Source organism: Pleurodeles waltl, chromosome 4_2 (genome assembly GCF_031143425.1).
Source record: "Pleurodeles waltl isolate 20211129_DDA chromosome 4_2, aPleWal1.hap1.20221129, whole genome shotgun sequence".
Lineage (NCBI taxonomy): Eukaryota > Metazoa > Chordata > Amphibia > Caudata > Salamandridae > Pleurodeles > Pleurodeles waltl.
Genome location: NC_090443.1, coordinates 980,642,113 through 980,659,665, shown reverse-complemented (window position 1 = coordinate 980,659,665; position 17,553 = coordinate 980,642,113). Strand labels below are relative to the sequence as shown.

At 46.9% G+C, this 17,553-nt stretch overlaps 1 protein-coding gene across 1 annotated transcript in view; it reads right to left on the bottom strand.

The window, feature by feature from the left end:
• The window catches only part of HECTD3 (HECT domain E3 ubiquitin protein ligase 3), a 249,983-nt gene that overhangs the window by 157,210 nt on the left and 75,220 nt on the right, over positions 1-17,553 (bottom strand). The window contains exon 7 of the mRNA XM_069232820.1: positions 8,398-8,480. Within this exon, the coding sequence (XP_069088921.1) occupies positions 8,398-8,480 (83 nt within the window). The remainder of the gene's footprint in view (positions 1-8,397; positions 8,481-17,553) is intronic.

The window sequence follows — 17,553 nt, the reverse complement described above, 5'->3', positions numbered from 1 at the left end:
GGACATGGCACTGTTGCCAGTAGCAGTGTCCACCAGCAAAATACTGCAAGGCCGTATCATTGCTCATGAAATGGTCGGTGGTGTTTTTCTGGTGTGGCGCTGCTGCTGACAGCAGCCCCACCTTACCGCCGTCTGCCTCCATGACCGTCAACGGTAGTCGGCCAGCCTTCTGGCGTAATTCGGTCTACGGTCATAATGCAGGTGGGGGGCTGGTAGCCACGACGACTGTATGTTGGCTGCCGTCGCCGTGGCAGTAGGCGGTCAATATCGCCAATGTTGTAATGAGGGCCTTAGTGTTTTGCAGGTGGCAAGAAACTAGGTTGTGAACCAGCTTTCAAGAGCCAGTTGTCGAGTTATGGGAACAATACAATTCCCGAAGTCCTGAGATGAGCTGCCTCCACTGCCATCACCTTAGCTAAAAGCTTGTGGTGTCTATTAAAGGCCAAAGCTAAGGACTGCAAATTGAAAGTGAGTGGGCCCCCCATCAAAAATCACAGATACTTCCTTTGTGACTGCAGGATTGGGCTGTGAATGTAGACATCCTGGACATCGAGAACCATCACCCAGTCTTCTGCATCCAGAGACAGAAGGGCCTGAGACAAAAGCATCTTGAACTCTTCCATTGGTAAGAAGAAATCAGTAGAAGACTGAAGTCTTCCTGGGGATCAGAAAGTATCAAGCACCATCTCCACTCTTCCCTTCTACAGCAGGGCTGCCACATCCTGATGCAGGACTTTCAGATGTTCTTCAGATTGAAAGGACTGTCAGAGTGGGAAGTTGAGAGGTTACTGTTAAAGAAGGGGCCTGCCCTACTATTTGTAAGACCCACTGGCCAAAAGTAATGGCCCTCAAGAAAGAAGGTTACTCATCTTTCCCCCAGCCGTACATGGTCCTTCAATGCCAAACCACTGTGGTTCCAGGGAGGAGGAATTAAACTGTTTTATATTGCATTTTTCTCTGCTTCTGTACTGGTGCACTGGGGGATTGGGCTGTTGTGGCTGGGAGGGCAGTAAAAATTGGAAGTGCCTGTAGGTAAAGCCTCTATAAAGATCTTTCTCTAAAAAGAGACCTATGAACATGGCTGTAGCTCAACCATACTTGAATCTCTCTAATGCGAAGCCCATTTTCTTAACAAAGTCTCTACCCATCAAAATAAAGGTACATGAGATGTGGACCTCCCAAAGAAAACTTCATGAATGGAGTCCAGCATGTCTCCTTGGATAGAATAAAGAGCTCATTGAACAAGCAATGGATTCTACTATGTCCAATTATACTTTTATTATGTAACAGGCTGCATACCATTCATCAAGGAAAACCACAGCAAAGTGGGGTCTGAGCTGACCAGGTAGGCTGTGAATTACCATAGCAGTCATATCCCACACGGCATGCGTGTAGCAGCCAAGAAGGCATGTTTGTTGTAACAGATTAGGCCTAACCTAATGGAGGAAAAAACTTTCTTGCGGACTACCTCTATTTTATTTTTACTCTGTTAGGAGTGCGTTGCAAAGGGACCAGGGCATAATTTAGTAGTGGTTGCGGCTTGAATCACTAAGCTTTTAGGAGAAGAATGAAGGAAAAGAAAAGCTGATTATTAGCAGGTGGCCTACCTCAATGTGCCATTGCTCAGTGAACAGCTGTAGTCATTGATGGACACAGCTAAGGTTTCCTCACTGCCTTTATTAAGGCTTTGGTAAAGGAAAGATGGGACTCATTCAATAAAGTGGACATTTGTAGAAGATGGGTCAAGATGTTGGGACAATGATCTATTGAAAGAAGAATGAGTTCTAAGGTATCTGTAGTCTTTCGTAGCACTAAACAAAAAAGAAGGCATTTTCTGCAGAGCTGGGGTCACTCCTGTATACATCTCAGGACAGGTATCCGGCCCACTGGCTTCCTGGAAGACTTTGAGGTCTGTGGAACCAGACGAAACCAAAGTCATAAGAGGTTCTTCTGTCTATGCTGGTGTCTGATTTTGATCTGAGTCAGACCCAAGTAGTTTGTGAATTAGCTCAGAATAACCATTCTGAGTCTCATCTTCTTTGTATCGCTCCTCTGCAAGAAGTCTTGGTAGCGCCCTTCTTAACCTTATGTTTTCGACTGTGAGTGGAGGTGGCTAAAGTGATGCTAGTATCAGATTTAGCATAACAGACCCAAGTGTTGTGGTAGAACTTAGTGTCAGTCCTGGCATCACTGTTGGCTACGGTGCTGGAATAGTAGCAGAGAAGGGAGCCAATGTCGCACCAACGCATGCCTGGCCAGTGTCGCAACAATGCATGCCTGCACCAGCCCCAGTAGAACATTCGATTTCGGAAGACCGCTGAATAGAGTTCCACACTAACCTGTTGGGCCAGGTGGCGCGCCAGGAATGACAGCTGCCTTTTGAAATATCTCTAGCATTGCTTGATGAAAGGATGCTGGATCCCTTCCCGATGTCAGTAGGTCACGATATGCTGGTATCAGTATTGAGAAAGGAGGAGACAGTGGAGGCAAAGTCACTGGCACCAGAGCCAGTGGCAACAGCAGTGCCAATTGTGAGGACAGCTCAACTAGCTGATGTTCAGGAGAACACTTAGGAGATGTCCTGCCTTTAGATTTGGATTTTCTCAGAGAAGAAAAACAGCGTTTTGTCTTCTTCTGGTATTCTCTTTTTTCCCTTGAAGATTTAGACAAGGGAGAGGAGCTGGAGGGGGACCGCTATTTTCTCATCCCTCTCCATACCCATAATTAAGCTTCTTGTTCCTCTATTGGCTTACGATCATACCTGGATGAATCATGTCTCAATCTGTGGCACCATAAACAATTGTCATGTGGATCTGCCAATCACATTTTCAATAGGGCTTGAACCCTCTTAGAGGGTGGAGTTGTCACATGCACTGCAACAAATTTCTTTCTTCACAAGCTGAAAAGAGAAGCTTTGTATCTGCATTGAAAGGCATAGAACAAGGGGACCGGACTTCGAAGTAGCTGCTTCATGGACATCCCTATCACTACACCTCAGGTGTCGAGAGGAAACCAATGCCAACTACAGGGAATGGACAGCTATTGCAAATGTTTCCTGATCCAGTCTACAACTGGACTATTCAAAGGTAAGGACCCTGCAGGAAAACTATCCATTAGAAATATTTAATCTAAAAATTTTGTTTACTGTCAGGTCAGAAGAGGTAACGGCCTTCAGTCCCCCAGCAGAGGACTACCTGCTAACTTAAGAAATCTCTGCCAGGCAAAGACAGATCTCTGTACCCTCAATGAAGCTGTCGGTACCTGGGACCAATTGAAGGCCCTAATCTTTGCCAAATGAATGCCATGGTTGATGCTCCCACTTGGCAAAGTTACTTGTTTTCAAGAAACAAACCTGCCGTTAGGTGCTGGGAGCTTCCTCTCTTTCCATGGGTGACCTCCGATTGATTTACCTGCCTTGGACCAGCCAGCCTCGCATGGCTGTCCAGTGCAATGAAGTCCAGTTATAGGTACTCCATCCTAAATAGGGACGCTGGAATGTCATTCTAACCTGATGGATGAGAAACAGACAAGCTCTCACGTAAAACGTTTACTCTGGTGGAGCCACGTGAGGCTTTGCCTGTGTAGACCCATCACTTCCTCCAACTCAAAACAAAGCAGGGTGACCACGTATACTGTAGGAAGTTGGCTCTGTATGCACTATTTCAAAGTAAGGAATAGTATGCACAGAGTCCAAGGGTTCCCCTTAGAGGTAAGATAGTGGCAAAAAGAGATAATACTAATGCTCTATTTTGTGGTAGTGTGGTCGGGCTTATCAAAGGAGTAGTGTTAAGCATTTGTTGTACATACACACAGGCAATAAATGAGGAACACACACTCAGAGACAATTCCAGGCCAATAGGTTTTTGTATAGAAAAATATATTTTCTTAGTTTATTTTAAGAACCACAGGTTCAAATTCTACATGTAATATCTCATTTGAAAGGTATTGCAGGTAAGTACTTTTAAGAACTTTGAATAATCACAATAGCATATATACTTTTTACATAAAACACATATAGCTATTTTAAAAGTGGACACTGCAATTTTCACAGTTCCTAGGGGAGGTAAGTTATTGTTAGTTCTTGCAGGTAAGTAAACCACCTACGGGGTTCAAATTGGGGTCCAAGGTAGCCCACCGTTGGGGGTTCAGAGCAACCCCAAAGTCACCACACCAGCAGCTCAGGGCCGGTCAGGTGCAGAGTTCAAAGTGGTGCCCAAAACACATAGGCTTCAATGGAGAAGGAGGTGCCCCGGTTCCAGTCTGCCAGCAGGTAAGTACCCGCGTCTTCGGAGGGCAGACCAGGGGGGTTTTGTAGGGCACCGGGGGGGACACAAGTCCACACAGAAAGTACACCCTCAGCAGCGCGGGGGCGGCCGGGTGCAGTGTGCAAACAAGCGTCGGGTTTGTAATAGGAATCAATGGGAGACCAAGGGGTCTCTTCAGCGGTGCACGCAGGCAAGGGGGGGGGCTCCTCGGGGTAGCCACCACCTGGGCAAGGGAGAGGGCCTCCTGGGGTTCACTCCTGCACTGGAGTTCCGATCCTTCAGGTCCTGGGGGCTGCGGGTGCAGGGTCTTTTCCAGGCGTCGGGATCTTAGAGTCAGGCAGTCGCGGTCAGGGGGAGCCTCGGGATTCCCTCTGCAGGCGTCGCTGTGGGGGCTCAGGGGGGACAACTTTGGTTACTCACAGTCTTGGAGTCGCCGGAGGGTGCAGTGTTGCAAGTCTCACGCTTCTGGCGGGAATAGCAGGGGTCTTTAAAGTTGCTCCTCTGGAAACAAAGTTGCAGTCTTTGTTGAACAGGGCCGCTTTTCTCGGGAGTTTCTTGGTCCTTTTAGAGCAGGGCAGTCCTCTGAGGATTCAGAGGTCGCTTGTCCTGGGGAAAGCGTCGCTGGAGCAGTTTTCTTCCGAAGGGGGGAGACAGGCCGGTAGAGCTGGGGCCAAGGCAGTTGGTGTCTCCGTCTTCTCTGCAGGGTTTTTCAGCTCAGCAGTCCTCTTCTTCTTAGGTTGCAGGAATCTGAGTTCCTTGGTTCTGGGGAGCCCTTAAATACTAAATTTAAGGGCGTGTTTAGGTCTGGGGGGGTTAGTAGCCAATGGCTACTAGCCCTGAGGGTGGCTACACCCTCTTTGTGCCTCCTCCCAAGGGGAGGGGGTCACATTCCTATCCCTATTGGGGGAATCCTCCATCTGCAAGATGGAGGATTTCTAAAAGTCAGAGTCACCTCAGCTCAGGTTGCCTTAGGGGCTGTCCTGACTGGCCAGTGACTCCTCCCTGTTTTTCTCATTATCTCTCCTGGACTTGCCGCCAAAAGTGGGGGCTGTGTCCAGGGGGTGGGGATCTCCACTAGCTGGAGTGCCCTGGGGCATTGTAACACGAAGCTTGAGCCTTTGAAGCTCACTGCTAAGTGTTACAGTTCCTGCATGGGGGAGGTGTGAAGCATCTCTACCCAGAGCAGGCTTTTGTTTCTGTCCCCAGAGAGCACAAAGGCCCTCACCACATGGGGTCAGAAACTCGTCTATCAGCAGCAGGCTGGCACAGACCAGTCAGTCCTGCACTGAACAATTGGGTAAAATACAGGGGGCATCTCTAAGATGCCCTCTGTGTGCATTTTTTAATAAATCCAACACTGGCATCAGTGTGGGTTTATTATTCTGAGAAGTTTGATACTAAACTTCCCAGTATTCAGTGTAGCCATTATGGAGCTGTGGAGTTCGTTTTTGACAGACTCCCAGACCATATATTCTTATGGCTACCCTTCACTTACAATGTCTAATGTTTTGCTTAGACACTGTAGGGGCATAGTGCTCATGCACCTATGCCCTCACCTGTGGTATAGTGCACCCTGCCTTAGGGCTGTAAGGCCTGCTAGAGGGGTGACTTACCTATGCCACAGGCAGTGTCAGGTTGGCATGGCACTCTGAGGGGAGTGCCATGTCGACTTAGTCATTTTCTCCCCACCAGCACACACAAGCTGGCAAGCAGTGTGTCTGTGCTGAGTGAGGGGTCCCTAGGGTGGCATAAGACATGCTGCAGCCCTTAGAAACCTTCCCTGGCATCAGGGCCCTTGGTACCAGGGGTACCAGTTACAAGGGACTTACCTGGGTGCCAGGGTTGTGCCAATTGTGGAGACAATGGTACATTTTTAGGTGAAAGAACACTGGTGCTGGGGCCTGGTTAGCAGGTTCCAAGCACACTTCTCAGTCAAGTCAGCATCAGTATCAGGCAAAAAGTGGGGGGGGGGGGGGGGGGGGGGGGGGTAACTGCAACAGGGAGCCATTTCTTTACATATACCAATTTACAGAGGCCAAATAATGAAAGATCTCGTAAGTCTAAATAATTTGAAAGAAAGATTTGAACTGCCTATTTTCTAGAAATCAAACTGAAATATCAACTTGGTTATACTTTAAACGTAACCACTGTTTTGTCTGGCCATTGCTTAGAATTGACAGATTTAAAGCCTAAAAGAAGTAGGCCACAAAAAGCCAGGTATATACTCCAAATGCCCACCCTTCTACTTAAGTTACTAATACCATGAGAGGGAAGTTAGGAGTTCTGCTGTGGGACTGTGAATTGTACCATGGTTGTACTTCAGAAACCAGGGGTTACAGTGAGAAATCAGGAATTCCACAACCAATTCTACTGCAAACTCCCCAATTTCCCAAAGAGTTTCACCTAGGTGTTGCAGCTATTATCATCTGAAGTGTCTGGTGCAACATTCCAGCTCTGCAGATTTATAGCGCGTCTTGTAATTCCCTGATGGGATCTGCAACTCATTATCAGCTCCTTCAGTAGTAGGTTTGTAAAATAAATCAGTAAATAACAAATAAGTAAATATCGAAAAAAAAAGTAAAGAGGTTCCAAGCTTATTTAGGAGCACACCAGTGGTACTGCAAAATTTAGGATGCCGGAGGACACCAAGGCTACTTTTTTTTCATATAACCTTATGACTCTTTCTTCCACTACCCAACACTTCCTGTCTCTCTCTTACTCTTGTGGATTCTTTTTCATCTCTGCTTTTTCTCTTGTTTACTGTCTTCTTCCTTTTCCTCTCTTGCTCAGAGTCATGAAGAAAAACAAGTTCTGTTTCCCATAATGAGAGCCAATGTCCACCACCAGCACTAATTAGGCACTGGAAATTAGCACAAGGCTCAAGTGACGGCAGACACTGCAACCAGGCTACTCCTATTCATGAGCCCTGTAATGGATACCTACTGAAACCACAGTGGTTTTTGTTTTACTAACCAGTACACTCCGAAAACTACCTATGAATGAGACAGTCACTTTGCACTCCCAGAGCAATCTTCTAGAGCGGTCGGAAGGAGGTAACTATGGATCAATGCAGCTAAGTTATGAACAAAAGATCAGAGAGTCCATGAATGCAATTTAGGATGGGAGCAGAGGTACTGAAGATCATTACACAAATCCTGGGGTTGCCCTTTCCATTGATCTTATACCTTTAAACCAGTGACAAGGCAGTGAGCTCAGGAAAACCTGGTTGCGCACCGAAAGGTACAACAGAGAAAAGGAAGATGTGTTACTGTTGTTTAAAATCACAGGTGAGGCAGAGTACTAACTAAGCCTGAAGGGCCCCATATCAAGCAGCATCAAAAACATTAAATAAACTAGATGGCAAAAATCTCAGGATACTGCATGTCAAGCATTAGATGTTAACTGACCGAGGTGCATATCTATAATGTGGTCTGTGAGAAACTTGGGGCCTGAGTTATGACAGACCCAAGGACATAGAAATAAAGCAGATGAATAGGTTCAAGTAGAAGTGCAACTACAGAACTTGTTTTCACAAAATAAGATTTCTTGACTTGAGGAGGCTCTGAAAACTGACGGAGGGAGGTTCTTGAATACAAGAGTGATAGATTCATGCAGTCTCCTTCCTACAGCAATGGCAGAGGCATACTTAGTAGAAGAATGAAAAAAGTATCAGGCCTCCCCAAATTGTAACCATAATGTAACAACAAAGACAAAGGTTGGCTGAAGATTGTTGCCATAGGACTGGAAATGGACAGACTGCGTGAGGCTGCTGGTCCTTTTCCGATATCAATCTGAATGTAGGTAGGAATATGTAATACATAAATGTGTGATCTCTTGAGCATGTGGTAGCTTTGCATATCGCGTAAATGCCTGTCAGATGTCTTGCTATCATATTTAAAACCACCTTCAGCCTGCATAGGCATCAACAGGTAAAATGCCTCTGTTCCAGAGATACACACTAATACTGGTATGCAAATATTATACCAATGTTATCCCAGACATACCTATTTTTGAAAGCAAAATGAACTCTAAACTATAACAATAATCGTGCCAAAAGGGCACCTGTGGTCTAATAGATTCTTTGCAGATTGGGATTCACAGCATGGCAGTATACACTTTTTAAAAGTACAACCTCGACACTCCACGATTCGGATCTCAATGACTGGCAGGTGAGTCGTCATGTCTTCCAGGACGCAGACATCCCCGATAAGACTACTGCAAAGAGAAAAGCACATAGGTAGAAAGAGGTCAACATTTTCAATTAATGAGCAGGCAGGGGAGAGGTGGAATGAAATATCAAATGAGTCAGTCACTGAATAAATAAATGTAGTGTGAGATGCGTCTGCTGAGTTACAGAACAGAGGAATAACTGGACATACCCAAGGTTACTTAAAAGAGTATAAATGAGGGGGCACGGAGCAGAGAAAAGCATTGGAGAAAGATCAATCCACAAAGTTACTTCGCAGTTTTCAGAGGTGGAATGTCAAGCTATCTCACTCACAGATGAAGTGTGCAAAGGTTATGGCAGGGGACACTATAAGTACTACAAATAGAAAATACCTTCATACACCATGCTAAAACAATGACAACCCAAACATCCAGTTGTTCAAATGCTGACAATAGGTCTCCATTTCGATGTTGTACTTCTCTTTGAAGTGTTCTCCTATGAGCAGGTTGAAAACAATGTAAAGTGTGTACAACTGGCACATACTCCAGTACCTCTGTAAGTCCCATGTAAATGGTAGCCCTGGTAGCTAGGGCCTAGGTACTGAAGAGGGTCCCTAAGGGGTGTAGCATGTATTGTGACACAATCAGAGACCCCTTAAAAATTGCTCACAGCCTACCATCGCAGACTGAGTGTCATGGTGCAAGCCACAAGAGAAAGCATGACATGGCACACAACTTGTGTGCCATGCCCCAGGCACTGCATCTATGTATATGTAAGTCACCCCTACAGCAGGCTTTAGAGCCCTACGGCAGGGTGCATTAAATTTGATGTGAGGACATACCTACATGAACAGATATGCCCCTGTGATGTCTAGTTCAATTACTGTATACTGCAAGTGAACAGAGAAGCCATCTTAAGGTATGTACTGGACACTCGTCATTACAATTTACCCAGCTACATAATGGCTGAATCCTGAGCCCTATGGTTTTTGGTATCAAACATCTTGTCTTAATAAATCCAGACTGATGCCAGTGTCGGATTTATTATGACATGCACCCAGAGGGTACCTTAGAGGTACCCCCTGCCCTTAGTGTGCTGGCTGACTGGCAGCAACCAGCCTCCCATCACAGACATGTTTTTGACCCCCTGGTGGTGAGAGTCCGTGCTCTCCGAGGCCAGAAACAAAGCCTGTTCAGGAAGAAGGTGTTATCACCTTCTCTAGCAGGATGGCTAGTAAATCTGCATGCCAAGGACAGGGACAGGGACTTCAAAGCCCCTGACGCCTTTGGTATGCAACCCCCGGCTCCCCCCAGACCTGGGAGTTGCCACCCACTCCCCTGAGGCCCACCTGGCACTAGTACAGGTGGTAAATTAGCTATGTAGCTAGGCGTGGTGCACTACCAGGCTAGTCACTTCCTCAAGGTGGGCCCCCTAATCTGCTCCACAAAAGAATTGCACCATTGTTTTTGGTAGAACTAGGAATTCTGGGACAGGGTTATGCCACTTCCGACAGGAAATAGCAATATAGGGGGTGCAGTCAACCCAAGGGTAAGTAAGCCCATTTGGCTACTATTACACACTCGCTTAAACACCCATACATTTTGTAATTAGGTGGTCCCCTGACACCAGAAGAACAGATCTGTCTGACCCAAGAAGAAGAGGGCAAAGAAGAGCTGAAAAAGCGAGAACTGAAGACTGCTGGTGGACTTTTGGAGCAAAACCATGCCTGCCCCCCTGCTCCTGTCCCAACACTCACAATAACCTGACTCGTCCTGCAGCTGTGCACCCAACAAAAGCCTTAGAGGGGCCTCCAGCACTTCACTAGGTCGTCAGCATCTCCCTTGGAGTGGAAAAGCCACTTTCCCTGTACTTTGCAGGCACCAATCGCAATGTCCGGCACACTGTTCTGCTGATCACCAGATCCACAGACAGAGCAGCCGCCCAGGAGGATGACACAGTGCTCCAGGAAGTCGAACCTGTCTCCCCACCAAGTGTAAAGACACAAGGACCCACTGGAGCCATATCGGAACCGATACTGGACCCCCCTGCAGCAACCAAAGTTTGCTTGAAACCTAACCCAGCCTCCAATGACAAAATGAGGCACAGCCGATGAGGGACATCAGCAATGCAGAGGACATCACTGGGAGTGGTCCAGGTGCCTTGTTTTGTCCCTTTCCTGCAGGTCCACCCAAGAACCGTGGGTGCCTTGATGCACAAGCACCCAACGACCAAAACCTGCTGCACCCTAGCTCCACGGTCTGGGTCCATGACAACCAATGGTGTTCCCTTGCTCCCAGGACTCCCACCGACTGTGATCCCTGTTGGGAGCTTCCTGGTTTTGTTTGCAAGTCCCCCTTTGCAGTCTCTTTCTAGGTAATCCCCCCTCAACGCCACCTGTGCAGTGCGCAAGGCACCCAACTCGACCAGCACCACTGCACCCAGACGCCCCAGGGCAGGTAAAACTTAACTGCTGGTGTTTTATAGTGACCTTGCTCCCCTAGCACCCTGCAATCTACCGGGGACCCCCGAGAACTGCCTATAAAGACAATAGTGCAATAAAAGAACCTTTAAGTCTTTACTGGGTAAAAGCACATTTGAGTGAATTGGTTACTTGCTAAATTGTTACAACTGCAACAGAGCTTACCTTATTTGAAGTTTTGTGGTGTTGAAACAATGTTTAAAAAAGTAACACATTTTTTCTAGACATTGGTTTCGAGTTTCTTCATGAGTGTGTAGCTCATTTATTGACTGCGTGTCACCAAATGAGTAGCACTATCCACTGATAAGCCTAAACTGCTTGCCTACACTACAGCAAAAGAGAGCATTTGGGATTAATTGTAACCCTTGTAAACCAATAAAGGTCGCCTGGACTATCCCTACAGTGTCCCCTTACATTGGTACGCTGCATAGATAGCCAGCTTCTTACACCGGTGGATCAGCGTTGGGATAGAAGACTTTGTTTTTGCTAATACCACTCTGTTAATAGGTGTTTCCACAAGGAAACTCACAATTGACATTAGACAAAAACGTTTTTTTCTCTAATCTTTCAATATTTCCATATTTATTATCTGAACTATTAGGGCCTGGTGTTAAGTTCCCCGTCCAACTGTGTTAGAAATTTAAAAAGGTTACTAGATTGTTAGGCCTTAAAAACTGTTAAGAAGTTTTTTTGGTAAAATTCTATAATGGTCCCAACTCTACTCTAAAACCTGTCAATCTCAAAGGATACGGTTGAGGAGCTCAACCTCATCCCTTACCCGCAACTCAATTTGAAGCACCTAAAGGACCTCTGCAAGGCTTGCAAAAGTGTGACTGGGCCTCAACCAACAAAGGCACAACTCCAGGAGTTGCTTGCTGAATTTGTTAAGCACCAGGCACTTCAAGAAAAACACAGATGTGGATGAAGACCCAACCAGTGAAGATGAGCCTGACAACAGTGCTCAGGGGAAGGACTCCTCTTCCAATGTCCCAGAGGGTGAGGAAAACAACAGAAACCTCTACCCTAAGTCTTTACTTGGAAGTAAGTCAGGTTCCTCCACAGAAGAGCTAAAGGATCCAGAATTGGAGCTGGAGAGACTAGCCAGATGGGTAGCCCTTGAGATCAAAACCTTAGCCATAGAGAAAGAAAGGGCTGTGTTGGGTCTAACACCCATGAATGATGGCAGCAACAAAGTAAATAGGGAGGAATCTTTTGACCCTATCATTCCCAAAGGGATTGCCTCCAAATAAGTTGAGGGTGATAATATCACCAAGTGGTTCACACTTTCTGGGAGGTCTTGTAAAATGATAAAGCTCAACCAAAAGTACTTAGACTCTCTACTTTGGAAGCTTTTCTCAGGTAAGTGCAGGGTCAGACTCCTGATACTTAATGAGGAAGATGCTGAGTCCTACAAAATCATGAAGGATACCCTGACTGAGGGCTTTGGACTCTCCACTGAAGAGTACAGGATTAAGTACATGAGACTCACAAAACCTCAGGTCAGTCCTGGGTAGAATTTGTAGGCTTTAAGACTTCTCAGTCAAAACACTAGGGGGCTGACTGAAAGGATGTAAGGTGCAAAACTGCATAAGTGTCTAGTGGACTTAGGGCTTCAGTACCTAGTGGACCTAGGGCTCCTCCCTCAAGAGTTGGGGAAAAAGGCAGACCACTGGGTCAAACAAAGGGTGTCCAGGAAGGCCCCTGGGGGTGACCAAAAGAGAGAGGTTCCTAATACCCCAACCCCTCGTTCTTCCCCTCAAGAAAAGATAGTGGGCACAAAGTGGACAAGCCTAAAGAGTCTTTGACAAGCCCCCAGAAATCTACTTAGGAAGGTGGGCTCGAGACTCTTCCAAATCAAAGGGTGGGTACCAGGGTAAAAACTGGCATCCCAAAAAGGCTTGGTGTTTAAATTGGAAGTCCAATGGACACAGAACTGGGGTCTCTACCGGTCTCAAAAAGGCCCCCTCTAGTGCATCCCAGTTACTCCTGGGGTGGTGAGTCTTCAGGTGGGATCCTTGGTGGACCCTGACCAGTCAGAGAGCACACTGAAGCCACTTTGATCTCTGAGGGTGGATGAAGTTACTCTGGCTCTCTGGACCAGTAACCTGGAGAAATACAGACAAAAAACATACCAATGGGGATAACGTGGAGCTGCAAGTGTCACCAAATATCCCCACACCAATACTGCTACTATGATCTCCCTAACCTTTTCCAAAGACTCTTCCCTCCTTCATCCCCCTTTACTCATCCCAAGCCTAAATCCTATTACCATAAACTCCAAATCAACACTTCTGGATTCTTCCCTCCTAAACCCCTCCATTACTCCAGTCAATCTAACTAACAAACTCACATATCTGCATCTCAAATTAACTCATAATAATACTAAAACTGTACTCACATTTCCCTATACTAATCCACCACTAATTCCTTTTGGGTTCCGGAGTAGCATGCTACTCGCCGAAAAGCGATTTGACGCCTTGTCAGGGGTAAGCGCTATATAAATACTATTACAATACAATACAATACATAACCGGACACATTTATCCAGTTATCAATGCTGATACCATTGTCAAGGTTCATCCCATGGCTATGGTCACCTTAGAATGGGGAGGGGTTACTGGCCAAAATAAGGTGGTTGTGTCTTCTGCAATTCCTGTAGAATGTCTGCTAGGAGATGATCTGGAGACCTTAGCAATGGCTGAGGTAGGGATGAAGATCCATGCAGCCATGCTGGGTATACCTGAATGGGTGTGCATAAGAACCAGAGCAAGGCCCAGGGTGAAAAAGAGGTGTTGGAGCCTGGATTAATGGCCCAAGCCATCAAGATAAAAGGCAAGAAGTGTTGGAAACCAGCGCCTGAGGAAAAACAAGCTTAGGTCCCCCCTCCTCAGGGAAAAGACCTGTCAGCCCTTCATAGAATTGAGCCCCAGAAACCTGGGCCCAGGGGGACCAGCTAACCTGGAAAAGGGAGATGTCAGTGGCCCCCACAGGACCTATTGGGAGGGTGGGCTTCTTTACACTGAGGCCAGAGACCCCAAACCTGGAGCCACTAGGACAGTGGTAATGCCTCAGCGGTACAGGGTGCTCTTTCTCGCATTTGCCCATGTCATCCCCCTAGCTGGGCATCTTGGACAGACAAAAACCTAGAATAAGATAGTTAACCACTTCTACTGGCCAGGTATTTCCCATAAAGTAAGAGAGTTTTGTAACTTCTATATCACCTGTCAAGCCAGTGGCAAGACAGGTGGCAAACCAAAGCCCCCCCTTAATTCCACTTCCAGTGGTTGGGGTTCCCTTTGAAATGGTAGGGATTGACCTTGTTGGTCCTCCTAACCCTCAGACAGCATCATGGAACAGATGGTGGTGGTAGTGTATCATGCCACCAGGTACTCTGAGGGAATTACTCTTAAGACTGCCACTGCTCCTGCAGTTGCCAGGGCCCTCATCAGTATTTTTATTAGAGTGGGTTTCCCTAAGGTGGTGGCTTCAGACAGAGGTAGTAACTTCATGTCTACTTACTGTAGGAAACTGGGTTTTGGTTGCAGTAGTCCCTCCACTTTTTGCCTGTTTTTGACTGAAGTGCACTGGGTTCCTGATAACTAGGTCCCCAGTGCCAGTGTTCCTTCCACAAAAACAAGACAACTGATCTCTTGATCCGCAAGTGACCAGGGCTTTAGCACCTCTGTAAGTCCCTAATAAGTGGTACCTCTGGCACCTAGGGCATATGTCCTAAAGAGGGTCTCCTAAGTGCTGCAGCATACCTTGTGCCACTCTAAGGGACCTAGCATCAAACTCATGCAGACTGCCACTGCAGGCTGCGTGACAAGGTGATCCAAAAAGAGGAAAAAAACTACATGACACACACTTGTGTGCCACGTCCCCTAACACTGCCTCTAATATTTTTAAGTCACCCCTTATAGCAGGCCTTACATCCCTAAGGCAGAGTGCATTATATTACAAGTGAGGAAATAACTGCATGAGCAGATATGCCCCTGCTCTATCTTTGCAAATTCTCAGACAAAGTTAATGATCAGGGAAGCCATTTTTTGATTTTGCTTACTCAGCGCTTGCGCTTTGCTTGTGAAATCTATTGTATTCAATATAAATCATAAAATGGGCTCACATCCCGCTCTTCGCTTTTCATTAGTTCCTGTGCTTGCCACTTACTTTTCCTCTGTTTCTATTGGCTGTAGCAGACTCTTTCCTGTTGTTCCTTGTTCCTGTTGTTCCTTGTGAGTTTTCTTCTATCAGTGTTCTAAGACCCAAGTACTGTTTTCATATGCTTTTGGGGGAACGTTTTTTTAATGCTTTGCCTGTACAACCCTGTGGCTGCATTTTGACGGCAGCAGAAACCAGGCGACACCACAGGAGGTCTACCATGCCCAGCACGTCTGACATTGCGGGGTCTTCTAGCTTTAACTACTTTGAGTTCCTGGCAGGACCATAAAACACTGTATATAAGCGCAATGACGCTTCCACCATTGATTTCACGGGGACAGGCCATTCACCATGTGCTCTGCAACAAAGGTGGCACTTTTTCGCTTGCCAGGAGCATGCTAGTTGTTGCAGGGTCTTACTTTTGGGTACGTACCTTGCCATCTACTAGTTGGTGGATTACGGGAGGAGTCCTCAACGGAGGTTTCTACTGATCGGGAACTTGCCGCCTGTGCCAATCATAGACCTATAGAATCCCCGTACTATGCTTAGTAGGTGCACAAATCCCTCTGTGCCCTACTTTCTGTACATGTATGGAAGCAGGCTACTTGAGACTCCCATAACCCAGCTTAAGGGAGGACAAGAGTTCCTACTGCTGCCTGCTTAGGGGCACATGGTTACTGATGTGATTCTGGTGGCATATTTTTATTCCTACAATGCTAGTGATATTGTGTGATTTATGTGTTTACCCGCAAACCTCTGCTAAATAATTGTTAATGTGTTTTTTTTGTGTGCCTTACATGCCATGGTGAAATTACCGTGTTGTATGCACAGAGGATTTCCTGCAGCCTACCATTTATTGCAGCATTTATCTCTAAAGGGCTCATCATACCACCAATATCATATAGCACAGAAAAGGAGTGCATCTGTGCGGCACCATATGTTTTTATGGAGAAATATGGTGGTTTATGTGTGGTCCCCCAATAACATCACTTTACTTGTCCTAACTTGATAATTCACATTGTTTATGAATTGCTGCAATGTACTTATTAGGTTTCTCCTGCACATCGATTGCTGTGCTGACTGACTGATTTCCACTGGTCTGCCACCACCAGACAAGTTTCTAACCCCTAAGGGTGAGAGCCTTTGCTCTCAGGCGGTCAAGAATAAAGTCTTCTCTGGCAGGGATGTTACAAACCCCTACCAACAGGATGACCTGCAAATCTGCATTCCAAGGCAGGGGGCTTCAAAGAGCCCACTGCCTTTGGTATGCAGATCTGTCTTCCCTCAGGAGGTGAGGGGATGCCAACCAACTGACCAGGGCCCATTTGAAGCCTGGACAGGAAAAGTAGCTATGCAGGAGGCGTGTTGCACTTGCAGGCTATACATACCACCAGCCTGAAGTAAACACAAAATTAGGAATTCTACCATCATGTGTATGGTGAAATTAGGAATTCTGGGACAGGGTGATACCCACTCCCCAAAGGAAGTAGTCATCTAGGGGACGTAGTGACCCCAGAGGTAAGTAGCCCATTCGCTACTAACCCTCACTCCCCTTAATGCCCCTAAATTGTGTATTCAGGGTACCCCTGATACCAGGACTTCAGAATTCAACTGACACAATAGAAGGAGTGGATGAAGAACACTGCTGACCCAATAACAGAGAAACATTACTGACTTGGACCCAACCCTGCCAGCTTGCCTGCTGCACCCAACCCTCATGAAGACACTGACTCACCCTTCCGCTGTGCAGTCTCAAAGATACCCAGAGAGCCGGGGCTTTGCAATTGCCAGAAGAATCTCCCTTGCTTCCTTGCATCTGTAGGCACCGCTTATAAGGTCTGGTACTCTTTCCCATTGGCCACTGGGCTCTCTGAGGGCTCAACGACTAAGGAGGAGGTTGTTTGAAGTTCAGGATGTTAGCCCCACAGCTTCACTGAAGTCCCTAGAAGCTGACCACACCCGGAAGCTCCCTGCATCTATACCTGGGGTACTGGACCTCTTACAGCAACCAAGGCTTGTTGGTGGACCAATCCGGACAGCCCCAAAGAAGACCTACCATCCAGGGACGTCAGGATCCACAGTGCCACTCAGAAGAGTGACCCCACTGCCCTGTTTCTCCTCTTCGGGAGGTCACCAAGACCCAGAGCCAGTCTCTGACCACCAAGACCCGATGTCTTAAAGCACCTCTGCACCCGAGCCCAGCAGCTCAAAGTCCGAGGGAGTTGATGGTGCCTACAAAGTCCAGAGACCCTCTGGAGCTGAGCCCACCCTACCTCTTTCTGCAGGCCCCCTCTACCGTGACCTCCACTGGTGACGGAAACCCGACGGTCCACTGTACCCAGCATCCCCAGACTGAGGAGAAGACCACTGGTGTCCCTACATCCCAGAGACCCGTGAGATCAGAGCCCACTTGTTTGTTCAGTCGGACTGAACCCCTAGTCCATGCTCTGCTCCCCTACCGTGACCACCACTTGTGACGTGAA